At 34.2% G+C, this 14,162-nt stretch overlaps 1 protein-coding gene across 1 annotated transcript in view; it reads right to left on the bottom strand.

Annotated features, from left to right (window-relative positions):
* LOC145730252 (opioid-binding protein/cell adhesion molecule-like) overlaps positions 1-14,162 on the bottom strand; it is a 39,028-nt gene that overhangs the window by 20,214 nt on the left and 4,652 nt on the right. Inside the window, exon 2 of the mRNA XM_081981360.1 lies at positions 8,914-9,021. Coding sequence (XP_081837486.1) covers positions 8,914-9,021 — 108 coding nt within the window. The remainder of the gene's footprint in view (positions 1-8,913; positions 9,022-14,162) is intronic.

Genomic DNA, 14,162 nt, shown 5'->3' with positions numbered 1-14,162 from the left:
TATAAACCGAGTTAACCGGCAGATATAGCATGGTTGTTGTTGTAACTGGCTTATTTACATATAGATTGTCAGCTAGAAACTAAGCGCGGATGTCTGTGGAATTCGAATTTACGTGAAATATACACCTGAAGTTGCTTTTTGCCCAGTATACTTAACAAAATTAATTTTTGTTTACCTTAAAATATGAACGGATAAATTCCAAGGAAAAACTTTCCAAAAACAACCTTATTTTTGCTTATTCCAGCTGAATTGTATTATTTCAACTAAATTAAAACATTTTAACATAAGCGTCAAAAACACAGTGTAAAATATGATTAAAACAGGCATTTTCATTTAGCCCCATTCAAAAAAACGAAAGAGAAACACAGTTTCCTATAAACAGAAACAGTTTTTTCCATTGTTGTTGTACAAACGTTAAAACAATGGAGGCACGCTATAACGAGACCTTTTGCAGACAATGAGGAGAATTGAAACCGAGCGGCACCGTTCAACCATTTTAGGGCCGAAAATGTTTTATAAAGATGGATTGCGGACAAACCCCGGAGGTTGTTCTCGTTTTGTTGCTTAATAAATGGGTTCGAGCTCCAGCTACATTAGTTTAATACAATACAAGATGTCAGTCCGAAAGCGTAATCCTCATTATGTCCGTTGCAACGCCGCTCTCGCTCTGCTTTTTGTTTACTTTCCATATTATCGTTTTGCTCCGGCAAAAAAAACTTTTTCCAAAATTTCCATTTAAATGTGTAGCAAGTTGTAAAGTAATTTCAGCTTTGACGATTCACGTGGAAATTTTGGCTAACAAGTTCGGGAAGTAAAGTCAAACGCAATCCCAGTATCCTACCGAGCAACTTAATGATCTTAACAACGTTAACCTAACCTAACGTTAATCTCTGGCCAATCACAAACTATGATTTACGTATATTTATTTTCTGTAATTTTATTTAACAACATGATCCTGTAAATTACAAAATACCCCCTGCACAAATAAACCTCATCAAACCAAGGGTTTCGTTTACACTGTTTACAGTGTAGCAACATTTTCGATTCAAATTTGCAAACCAATCGGACGTAAACCGATCCGCGGCGGTAAAAGTAACATTCCGCTCTATCATTAAAACCAGACATGGATTTAAATTTCCCTATTTAATTGATGCTGAAATTGATGGGCCCCTAATCTAAGGGATTACCTCTGCCAGTTACCTGGACAAAATAATGATTTGCCCGGATATCCACGTTAAGTCTGAAGCTTGTTTGCTTAGAATAATTGATTTTTTGTGATATTTGAGGGGTGGGTTATGGTGATGAGCTTCAAATATGAATTACGATCTCCCAATTAGTATTCATTTGGGAGTAAACATAACCGGACCGTGGCAATAATCGCACACACATAATGGTACAAATTTATTTCGTTTCCAGTAACCAGCGACAATAATTCACATTAGGGCGGCCAAGGGATTGTCAACTATGAATAATTTCACTCTAATTTGCGGGTTGTAAATATTAGACCGGCCAGGAATGATATTTGCAACGATCCAATTATCGACGAATCAAATATTTCGTTAATGCCGGATTGCGACAATATTTCAGCAGCGTCCTGAGAATTTACATTCTTTTGTGTGTGTGGTCTAGTTTATGAACAACCCTATCAGTGTTTGTTCAGTTACTTTTCCACAGTTCGTTCCAATTTGCATACCCTAGCCATATAGCAGATGTAACGGGCTTAAGCAAATAAGGGCCGGAGAAAAACGACGGTTAGCTGATTTGGCTCTGTGTATTTTTAAATTAAAAGTCGGCCTTTCATCAAATCGGTACAATTGTATGCGGGAAAAACCGGTCCTATTATTCTAAAAATCATTTTGATTAAGTCCAGCAACGTTATCTACGTCCGTACTATTCAATAACCGAACCACTTTGGGTTTGATTACTCAAATACTAAAATTTGATCACAATCCCATTTTTCCCCCTTACAAATAAGTCTAACGTTCAGTTTGACTAATGACAACACCAAAAGCGCAATTTAACTGAATTCTAAAATAAACGAAATTTGATTATTGTATGGACTAAACGGCGATTAAATTACGAATCGTGCCCTTTTGAACGCGAAATGAAAGGCCGCTTTGTTTTGTTACACTCTAAAAATGGATTTATAGAAAAAAATGCAATCAAATTGCAATCCACCTTTGAAAACTAATTTGAAACAGTACAGTAGAAAAAATTTAATTTTCTTTGAAGCAAAAGCCGCGTTTAGTTATCGCTTGCTTTGTCACGTGACATTCATACCGCATACCCGTTGCAATCATGTGACCAGTTGCCAAATTCCTTTGTTTGATTGAGAAAGGTGAATAACGGAACGCAGTTTAAATAGCTGTTTCACCTACAAACAGTGCAGTGTCAGGTACTACTATTTTAACAATTTTTTAACATCAATTGTTTTGATTTGAACTGGTAACATTGGAACTTTGACAGTTGCAAATTTTTTTAAGGTCACGTGACTGAACTTTTACACTTCAAATTTGACGTTCCACAACATTTTCACATTTAAGATTGTATTTGTCAGGGTCATGTAACTGTTTTAAACTCTTATCGATTTGAACTTTGACAAATTTAATTTGATGTCCCAGAGCGTTTTCAATTTGAAAACTGTAGGGATACTATGTAACTGAATAGAAATAGAAATACAGATTTAAACAAGACAGACTTATAGTAAAATATGCAAGTCAAAGTGTGATAGAGAAATAAATTTCTTTTCTATTCCCTTACATAGTTCCACTACTGTATTTATTAGGATCACGTGACTGTTTATTACATGATGTGTTTTTCGAGTTGTTTCTGAACGAATTACGGCTGCTTTTGGAGTATGCTTGTTCGTATTGGGAATGAAACCGATTAAAGTTGAAATAAGTACGCTACGACCCTTTGAAAATTGACAAAATGCAGTTTTTCTCAAAAATTTAATTTTGCCAAATTTTCTTTTAGCTCCAAAAAAAATCTTTCGCACAACAAATATTAGGTTAGGTTAGGTCTTTTTTCTAAAAAAGCGAAACAAAAAGTATTTCTAACTAACTTGTAAATAGCCTAAACGCTGTTTGTTTTTCAATAAGTGTAAAACTGAACATTTTACGAGGATGGGCTAAAAACGGGTCAAATTCACCACAAATCGCGGACAGGAGGAAAATTTATAGTAAACTTTTTCGGTGCGGTATAAAAATCGTGGTCCACAAACACACACATGGAAACAATGGCATGAATACAAAACGGCAAGGGCGTAATGAATGGCGCAATCCTAAAAATTAATTAAAATTTTGTTTGCTTTCTAGGTGTATACGAGCGCCAGTGTTATAAATGATCGAAAGTAAAGCTTTCCCAGGTTTTTTTCATTGTTGACGAACTGCAGCGTTACAAACAAGGGTGGTTTTTATGTATTAAATAAAAACAACTTTACGCATTCGTTAGTGGGTTTGCAATTCATTATATAAACTGCCTTTGGATGTTTTAATGCTCATATTTAAATAAAAAGATTGCAAGTACACAGAAAATTCAGGTTTGCAAGAGTGCAGTGCTTGTTTGTTTGTTGAGTTCAAAAAATCCTAAATGACACGTGTCAGTCAGTATTAAAACGTATTTGTTGGTCACATGATCAACTGTCAAATTACATCACATTTGCTTCGGCAGTCAAAAAGCGGGTTTTACACACTTCTTCAGTGTAGTTAATTTAGCCATTCTGAATCATCAGCAATCATTTTAACCGTTCTTCTTTTGAAAATTTTAGGCAATAATCCAGCACCATCACACACAATCTTTAGCTAGCTCAATCATTTAAACACATTATTTTTCTCTTCTCTTGAAAACACATCACTAGAGTAGGGATTTCTAGAAATGTTGCTTTTTGTTTTGTTGTTTGGTTTTTTTACCCTTTTTTTGATTTTTTCTTCTTTTTTTGCGTGTTTTAGTTTTTTGTGCATATTTGCTGCTACTTTGACAAAAAAAACGCAGGTTTTGACGTAATCTTATTGGTTCTGTAATCACACAGTGGGTCATTGGGCACTAAGTGTTAACAATGACTTTTGCTGTATTGAAATATTGAAGGAACGACAAAAACATTATCTTAATCATTATCTGTTGCAAAATGAGTATCAAATTACAAATTTAAATTGACCAAAAAATGTCCAAATGCTCCTGAAGTAGTCTAAATGTAAAAACATTCCAAAACATTATAGAAGATCTAAAAAATACCTTGCAAAAGCTTACAAAACAGTCGAGAAGCTTCCAAAAGCTTTTGCAACACTATAAAGGCTTCCAAATGATCTTCAACTAGTCTAAAAGCTTCCGTATGCTTCTAAAGCAGTTTAAAAGCAGTCCAAAACCTTCAATGCTTTTTAAACTCTCCAGAAACCTTCCAAATGCTCCTAAATAAGTAGTCTAAAAAGATTTCAAAATACTACAGAAATTCCAAAATGCTTCTAAAGCAGTCAATAGCCTTTCAAAAGCTTTTAGAACAGTCTAGAAGCTCTCAAGACATTTCAAGACTGTCTAAAAGTTTCCTTATCTTTTTAGAACAGTTTAAAAGCTTCCAAAAGTTTGTAGAACCGTTTAAAAGGTTTCAAATGTCTTAAAAGCAGTCCAGAACCTTCAATTCTCCTAAAGTAGTCTAAAAGGATTTCAAGACACTACAGAAACTCCACAATGCTTCTAAAGCACTCGGAAGCTTTTCAAAACAGTCTAGAAGCTTTCAATAACAGTCTAAAAGATTCCAAATGTTCTTCAACTAGTCTAGAAGCTTCCAAAAAATGTCTAGAACTTGAACTCAAAAAAAGTAAAAAATGTTACATCTCTGAGTTTTGTTCTTTTTTACAGATTTTTATGCCATTTTGAGGAAAATTAATTTGCTTTTTTTTCACGATTCTAGTGCCTTTTAATCCTGACTCTACTCATTACAAATACAGATAGACATACAATAAAATGTACAAGCACTGGCAAACAGAAATTCGTCGTGTTTGAGTGAGAAAATGAAAATCCGAAAACGATTTGGAATATGTCGCGTTAAAACTTTTTCTCTGTAAATCGTAAAGTCGGCTTCTGTCTAAACTCCCTGACAGAACTTTAGAAAATACAAATTGTTGCCGAACCTCTAGGAATTTAATTTAAAAGCGGTTTTTCTCAGTTCAGGGAAGCAGGGGTGAACCTCTCCCCCTCCTGTTTTTAAAGTAATAAATGGTCGTCACAAGAAACGCCATAAATCATATGTATACATGTGGTTTTTCGCAAAAGTATTACGTGGAACCTAAGAACGGCTCTGTTTAGTAAAACAGTTGATTGATGGTCGTTTATGTGGTAAATTAGTACCTCTGTGCTAATTCAGTTGAGAGTATTTTAAATTGCCTCAGTTTTTGAATCTATTTAGCATTTGTCGTTTAGGAAATGACCCCATTTGTGCTCGCTGGTTTAATATAGTTATATAAAACGCTGACTCAGCTAACAGTGCAGTGTGGGATACAATGATTATTGAATCGGTCGGGCAATCTATCTCTCGGCTACGATAAAACTGAACAAACTCGAACGTTTCTGAATAATAAAAAACGAATAAAGTTACTTGCAATTTCCGACAATCGGGTGTGGAGCCCTCTGGCTTGATTTTGGTAAATTTGTTTTCTTGATACATGAAATAATTTAAATAAACTCAATCTGTATCTGTCATGTTTGTTTTATTCTTGTTGCCAATACAGAAATTTGTTGATGGTAAGAATGGTCAATTCCGCGCTAAACTCAGTAAATCATTCCGGGGTTGTAAATCAATCATGTTGTCAGGATTTCTTCGTAGTTTTATTAAATACTGTCAGTGTTTCGGCCCAACATAGAAACGCATCCAATATTTCAATTCGATCCCATTTTCAGCGGATTGAGATTTAACGTGGCAGAAAATTTCCGATGCAAAGTAAGTTTACTGTGAAAAATCGCATTTTCGTCTTTAGCGCTCCACTTCTTTCTTGATAAATTAACTTGTATACGTCTCAATAGATCCTAAAATTTCTTGAATGACTGATAATGTTTCAAATTACTTACTTACCAACTGGTTAAACAAAAACAACCAAACAGAGAAACCAAAGTTTGTTGTCCTTCCTCCCGGCAAAATTGTAAGATATAAATCACTAGCGAGCCATAAATTACGGTTTACCATAAATTTAGAGCAATGTCGGAACGAAACATTAGAGCCGTTTCGTTCGATAACGGGATTTAGTTATTTACCTATGAGTAACTTGTCAGTCAGAAACGGAAAACACTGAAAAATTGCGGTTTTATCAGCATCAAAAACTAAATAAACCTTCCGATAATTTATTAAAGCTTTAGAGTGTAATTGATGGCCGCGATTTAATTGAAAATAAGCCGCACACGTGAAAAATTACAAAACCAATCGGTTATCGACAGACAGATTTTATTATTAATTATCGTATTTTTGCCAGATTGTTAATTGTGTTTAATACCAAATAAATATTTAGAAACAAAGTTTACTAGTAGTTTGTGATTGGTCAAGAAAAAGCAGATTTGTTAACCAATTTAAAGCTGTCAAAAACTGAAAAAATGTCTGGTTTGTCTTGTTATGCACACTGGGTTTAGTTGTTTGGATTATTTTTACATTTGTTTTGTAGTTGTATAAGTCTGTCTGTTATTTTGGTCATGTTTGTAATGGAATGGAATGGAATGGGTATTATCATGCCCGTTTTCCATGCATGCAGGAATTATATTGTGTCGAATGCAGTTGTTAAGTGAGTCTAGTATAAGTTTGTGAGTTTCGGAGGTTAAGTTTTTCAGCAATTTGCTTTTAATTTTGTCCTTGCCTGGTGCGGTATTGACAAAAATGCCGTTTGTCAAAATTGTTAATTTGTTATTTTCTTCCAGAAAGGTTCCAATGCACAGCAAAAGGCATATTAAATTAGGTAAAATAAGTACAAAAAAAGCATATTAAAATTTTTAATTTTTCAAAAAATTTGGGGTCTTTTTTTACTACCTTTTGAAATTCAATATCTCGGTAACATGAAGAGCTAGAGAGGCCAGTTTTAGCTAATTTTTTTATGCTTGTTCTAATGGCGTTTTAGTGAAATCTAGTTAAAAGAAGAAGTTACAATCATTCAAAAGTAAAAAAAAATGCCATTTTTACAAAAAGTGCAATTTTGGCAATTTTTTATTTTGCTCCAGGAAAGTTTAAATGCACATCAAAGGGCACATTTATACCAAAAGACCTTACATTAAGTAAAATAAGCACTAAAAATAATAATATTTTTTAATAATCACGACCAAACAACCTAACCTAATTTGGTCAGCAGGAAAAATATATTTTTTTCCCTATTTATAACGCTCACCGTTGCTCCTTCCCTAGTTTTAGTTAAACAAAAAAAAAGTTCAGTGAAAATTTTAGATACAAATTTTCTGGAGCACATAATGCAGTTACCAGAATAAAGGCAAATATTCCGAAAGGGACTTTATGTAATTTCGCGAACGGCAATTTTACTGTCACTCGCTCTATTTATCAAAGGGCGCAAGCTATGATAAAACTTTTGCCAATTAAATTCGCTGGAATTGAAGCGGTTAATCTGAATAGCTTGTTATATAGCACATAACCTGAACGACGGAATAAATTTTGTCCACACATATAGACCGTGAGAAAAGTTTTCTTTGTCATAAAAAATTTCGGTCACCAATAGATCACTAAATTGTACCATATTCAAACATTCAACTTCACTACTTCTAATGCTAAATTTAAGAATTACTTAATTAAAGGATAATTTCAACTTTTTAATTGAGGCTCTTTATATTTCTTAGAGTGAAAACTTTTAAATATGGAGTTTTTATTGGGTAGTTAAAAGGGAGATGCCGTGCTTGCTCCAGTCCCTTTGTTTCAGAGTTAACCGTGCCTTTTAATGAGTCGGGAAATGCGAGACGAGGCAAACATTGAGCATGTTTTATTCAAATCGCAGTTTTTTCTTTAAAATTATATAGGAATTCGAAATAAAGCCGGATCCTCAGCTGTGCTGAATACCATTGATTGTATTATCCAGGATATTTTCAGTTTACTGCCGGGCCCGTCAACTGCCAAAGAAAGCCACAAATTGAATAAACCGTAAAACGCTCATTAAAAATGGAAACAAAAGGAAAAATTACACAAACATTTTTGGTATTCCATTTTGCCATGGAAATTCAGGGAAGCTAAGGGAAATATGGCGGCTTTTTAATTAAAAAGTTTCAGCTAATTTCATAAGGACCGATTCGGATATGCGAGTTTTGAATCATTTCGAACAATGTAAATCGTTGTACGCGACCGGAGTAATTGCCCAAATTTAAGTTCACCAAAAGTTTAAATTAGTTCTCTGCGTTTCTAGGTAGCTTGCGGTATTTGCGATAATATAACACTGAATTTATTTATGTAAAAAAGACTCTCAGACCATTCATAGATCAAATTTGACACTTTGATTTATTCAACAGCCTGACACCGAGAAACACACAGTTCAGTTAGCGCTAATATGATTGATTGTTAAGTTTCTTGTTCTTGAATGCGTCCGTTAAACACAGTATATCAATGATTTATTGCGGTTAAAGGGCTAACCCATTTGTAACTGACATCTCGAAATCCACTTGAGGCTCCTTTTTAACCAATTTAATAGCTAGAATTGATGATTTTCAGTACTGAAAATCTCTCTTAATTGATTTAAATTAACCAGAAACTACTACACGGAACAAATTTTATGTTAAAATGTCGCCCATAATGGATGCGTGGGTTGCAACCGTTTCATCGTCAAAGCTTTTGTTAACAGAGTTTATTAGCAGCTATAATATGCATTAGCACGACCTTCTGCCAGTCGAGTTCTAAACGCTTTATGAGTTGCGGGACTAAAATGGTAAAAAAATGGACGTCATACTCACCCAAATTGTGGATTTCGCAAGGCAAAACTACCGTATCGCCTGTGACCACCTTGAAGATGTTCCCTCTCGAAACGAAACGTGGCACAGCATGATTATTGAAAATCCCTCCTGAAAAATATTGTTTTTTTTTGTTATTTGTCTAACAAACTTAATGGTAAGTCCACAATGTGCAGTATTTGTAGAAATTACAGTGGGTTAGATTGTAATTGGTCAAAAAAAGCAGAGCGCAAGTCGTTTCACGCTAAATTCAACCTTATAAACCACTTTGTCACCACTAGGAGCCGGGCAAGTGTAAAGTAAAGCATGTTATGTGCTTTACCAAAGGAAAACAAAATCGATATTGTTTCAGTCTGTCCACAAGCTATGACGCGGTTAACAAAACAGAAGGAGATTAATTAGCTCATTACTATATGACAAGGCCGGCCTTCATGTCCGCATGAAGTTGAGTTATTGACGTGTGCACAAGGCAGAAGCTCCTGTTATGCCAATCCGATTGTTTTCAGCTTGTGAAGTGCTGATGATAGCTTCGACGAGATTTGCTGATTTTTGTTAATAATGCACGTTTGCAAACGTTGTTGCAGGAGCTTTAAAAAGAGTTGTAAACTGAAAGAAAACGTGTGACGATACTATGTATTACTGCATATTGGTAAAAATGAGACTGTTTGGAGTAGGACGCAGTATTCAAGGTAATTCACATTTCACAGGAATAAAAGACTTGAGTATTTGAGACTTTTTTATTCAGTAAATTAATTACAAGTTTGTTACAGCCACTGTTGTCTTGAAAAAGACAGTTGCCATAAAAAAGTGCGTTTTATTTTGTCCAACCAATTAAATTGCTTTAATTTGCTGAGATGATATTTTTATCCTTTATTACTAAGCCAAATTACAGCACTCTGTAGTTACTAGTTGTGTATTTCCAGCACCAAATCATCACTTTTCAGTCAGGAATTTTTTATCAATAAGTCTGTTCGTAGAGAGAATTGGCTGAGAGATTAGGCGTAGAGACATTGGCCACAAGTCAGAAAACGTCATAGTCACGTGAGCATTCAACCAATGAAACTTGACATTTGCTGTTTCTGAGTTGGAAACCAGTCAGGGATTGTCTATGCGAACAGACCTTTTATTTCCTACTAATTTTAGTAAATAATAGTTTTAAACTTAAAACTGCGGTTAAAACATATTTTCTGAACTATTGGTAGTTGATAGTAGTAAATGAATTTTTGGTTAGGTCACCTACATTTTACATTTTTTGACTCGGAAAATCGGATTTTGCACATATTTGCAGTTTGTTTCATATTTTCATGGTCACGTGACCATTTTTGACTAGACTCGCTGTGTCTTTATAGTATTACCAGCTCAAAAATTGCATTCCCAAAATCACGTGACATGTATTTTACAATTTAAACTTTTGGCACTGTCAAAATTTTATTTAACAAATTTTCACAACCTAAACTACTTTTTTTTATGGTCACGTGACTGTTTTTGACAAGCGCCACTTTGCCTTTATAATGTTTTCACGTAATTAACATTTTTTTTTAAATTTTTTGCCGTGAATATATTTTCATGGTCACGTGACCATTTTTGACTAGTGCCGCCGTGTTTTTATAGTATTACCAGCTCAAAAATTGCATTCCCAAAATCACGTGACGTGTATTTTACAATTTAAACTTTTGCCACTGTCAACATTTTAGTTAACAAATTTTCACAACCTAAACTATCTTTTTTATGGTCACGTGACTGTTTTTGACCACTTTGCATTTATAATGTTGCCAGCTCAAAAATTGCATTTTTATTCACGTGACGTATATTTTACTGTTTCAGCTTTTCCAATTGTCTAAATTAGATTTAGTGAATTTTTACATTTGAAATTACATGTTTATAGTCACGTGACTGTTTTTAACTGTGTCACTTTTCCTGTACAGAGTTGCCAGCTCAAAATTTACCATTTCTTAGTTGAGTAACTTGTATTTTATAATTTGTGCCTCCATAACTGCTTAAATCGGATTTTGAACATTTTTGTAATTTAGGCTACTCTTTTTATGGTCACGTGACTGTTTTTGACTAGAGCCACTTTGCCTTTATAATGTTGCCAATTCAAAAATTGCATTTTTATTCACGTGACGTATATTTTACTATTTCAGATTTTTCAATTGTCTAAATTAGATTTAGTACATTTTTACATTTGAAACTACATGTTTATAGTCATGTGACTGTTTTAACTGTGTAACTTTTCCTGTACAGAGTTGCCAGCTCAAAATTTACCATTTCTTAGTTGAGTAACTTGTATTTTACAATTTTTGACTCCTTAACTGCTTAAATCAAATTTTGAAAATTTTTGTAATTCAGGCTACTCTTTTTATGGTCACGTGACTGTTTTTGACTAGAGCCACTTTGCCTTTATAATGTTGCCAGCTCAAAAATTGCATTGTTATTCACGTGACGTATTTTTACTGTTTCAGCTTTTCCAATTGTCTTAATTAGATTTAGTGAATTTTTACATTTGAAATTACATGTTTATAGTCACGTGACTGTTTTTAACTGTGTCACTTTTCCTGTACAGAGTTGCCAGCTCAAAATTTACCATTTCTTAGTTGAGTAACTTGTATTTTACAATTTTTGACTCCTTAACTGCTTAAATCAAATTTTGAACATTTTTGTAATTCAGGCTACTCTTTTTATAATCACGTGACTGTTGTTGACTAGTGTCACTTGGCACATACAGTGCTGGACACTTTTACACAAACACACAATTTGTAACAGTTTTATACAAATAATAATAGCACATACAGTCAGGACATAAATAATTGCATTTCCAAAATCACGTGGCGTGTATTTTCCCCTTAAAACTTTTACCAATATCTAAATCTAATTTTGCAAATGACTGACTGACTGTTTTTTGGAGTAGTGTGTGTCTTTACAATGTTGCCAGCTATATTTTGATATTTTGTGACTTTGTATAATATAAAACTAGAGTGATATACTTAAATCTTAAAACAAGGATGTACCAAACGATTCTGTGGTGAATATAGTGGTATTTACCGGGGTTCCAATTAATGCTTCAGATGATGCGAGTTTGGATTTACATGAACCTAACTTTATCAATACACCTGCATCCATATCTTTATTACTCTTTGGGACGACAAAGTGTCGATAATCATTGGCTCTAAATCAGTACTTTGTAGCTGGTTGGATGCTTGTCAGTAATATTACTAGATATTATTCTTAGTTGGAACGAACCTAAGATAAACTGGACGAACAGTAATTTTGACGGTTTATACCTAACTCAAGTAAACATAATTGATTTTACTAACTTAATTCCTTAAAACATAGTTTGAATAATTGCTCTTACTAACTAAACCCGATAATTAGTTTAGCATGTCACCACCAGACAACGTCTGATTTTCGCAAATATCTGGCCGCGATTTTCCAATTTTCCTGGTAAATACACTCGTCAAAGTCGTGGAGTTTTATTTTTTGATCGTACATTTCTGTTAATCACGTTGTAGGGCTGTATAAAAGCAATAAAATAAATCACGTTATTTTTGATGGTTTTGATAGGCACCCCCAATATAAGAAATTTGTCAATTCCGATTAACTATACAAGCGTGTAAGACAACTTTCCAGTCCGGATCATCAGCAAATCTCAAAGGGGGAGATAAGTCCAGACAAAACATATTTGTCAGTCATGTTTCAGATGAAATCATCCCCTCAAAATTGCGTTGTTAAGATTCTCTTTTCGGATAAAATAAAAAGTTGCGTTGCTTTATGACCGACAATTATGCGATTTTCTCTTCTCGGGGTGGATTTTATTGTTTGACATTCACGGTACGGTGATTTTTATAGTCTGAGCATCATAACGTTACAGTTTCCCGATTCTATTTACGTAGCAAAGTTAGCGTTAAACCACCCCCTCACCCCCTTCAAAGCCATGACGGTTCTCTTGTAAATGACTTTGCAAAACTTTGAACGATGTCGGATAAACGCTAGTATTGATGTTTTTTTGCACTTACGATAATCACTTTGAAAAGTACAGTTTAGCAATTGTAAACGAAACAAATCGGAGAAAGTTTTAAAATGGTATGGAGGCACCCTGTTAAGTGATATTGCTACAACAAATCCAAGTGCAATCACCGCGTTTAATACCGAACAACACAGTTTTAGAGTAAATCACTGTGATCAAATCACAAACTAGCCACACTTTACTCATCTGTTCCTAGAATTTGCTGGAAATATATCACTAGAGTAATTTATTCTGATCTTATCGTATACGAGTTATTAACTAGTTTTTGATGCGTATCGGCCCCCTTCTATCTGTTATAATGTCGTCGTATAAAGCAATCTTACCAAAGGGGAGACGACGAAAATATCTGTTAATGTAGTGGATCCTATTTCTTTAATGCCTGCAATGCAATTGCCCTTTTAGATCGATGTCAGCGTTGATAATTAATGACTTTCAGATTTATTGTAGTAAAATGGGGTAGGCAGAGTGGCGTTCGGACTGGGGTATCACTTTATCTAGTTTTTTGTTCAAAATCCTGATTAAGCCTCCAGTTCGTTCGTTTATTGAGCCTAAGCAGCAAACAAATGGTTCAATGTTTGAAACCCCAAATTTTGGTAATTTTTGTAGTCGCTTTTTCTTTTTTACAGCGTGAAAATGTCATATTTGAGTGTTGATTGTAGGTCGAATACAATAATTGTATGCGAACTGGCAACAGTGTTGTTGCTGTCATTTTAGTGAAATGTGACGGTAAAGTGAAGTTAGACACTTTGGCGGTTCTCTCTCTAAAAGGTTAGTTCAGTAGTTGTGCTTTATTTCACATGTTGCTTGTACTTTTACTTTTTACTGCACTTAACTAAATTGAACTTGATTGAGATCTGACGTTTTAGTTCATGGTAAAGCTACATATTTCTTATGGCCGCCATATTGAATTTTTAAATTTCCCAACTGGACTGTATTTCCTGATTAAAATGATTTATTGTATGTTAAGGTAATATCAACATTTTTGTTGTGGGAAAAAATTCTGATTACGATGATGATATCAAAAGCGCTTTTTTTCCACCCATGATTTCGGATCCAAAAGCGTTATGATCTAAAAGTCACATGGCACCATGATTACAAAATTACATAAAGGTCACGTGACTTTTGGATCATGACGCGTTTGGATCCGAAATCACAAACCAAAAAATACGGCTCAAATTATCGTTAAAAGTTATACCAGAGCCTCCTATACTAAAAAACCTAGAAGGTG

The sequence above is a fragment of the Ips typographus genome, linkage group LG6 (assembly GCF_016097725.1).
Source record: "Ips typographus isolate SLU linkage group LG6, UJ_Ityp_2.0, whole genome shotgun sequence".
Taxonomy (NCBI): Eukaryota; Metazoa; Arthropoda; class Insecta; order Coleoptera; family Curculionidae; genus Ips; species Ips typographus.
This window is presented reverse-complemented; position numbering and strand designations above follow the sequence as displayed.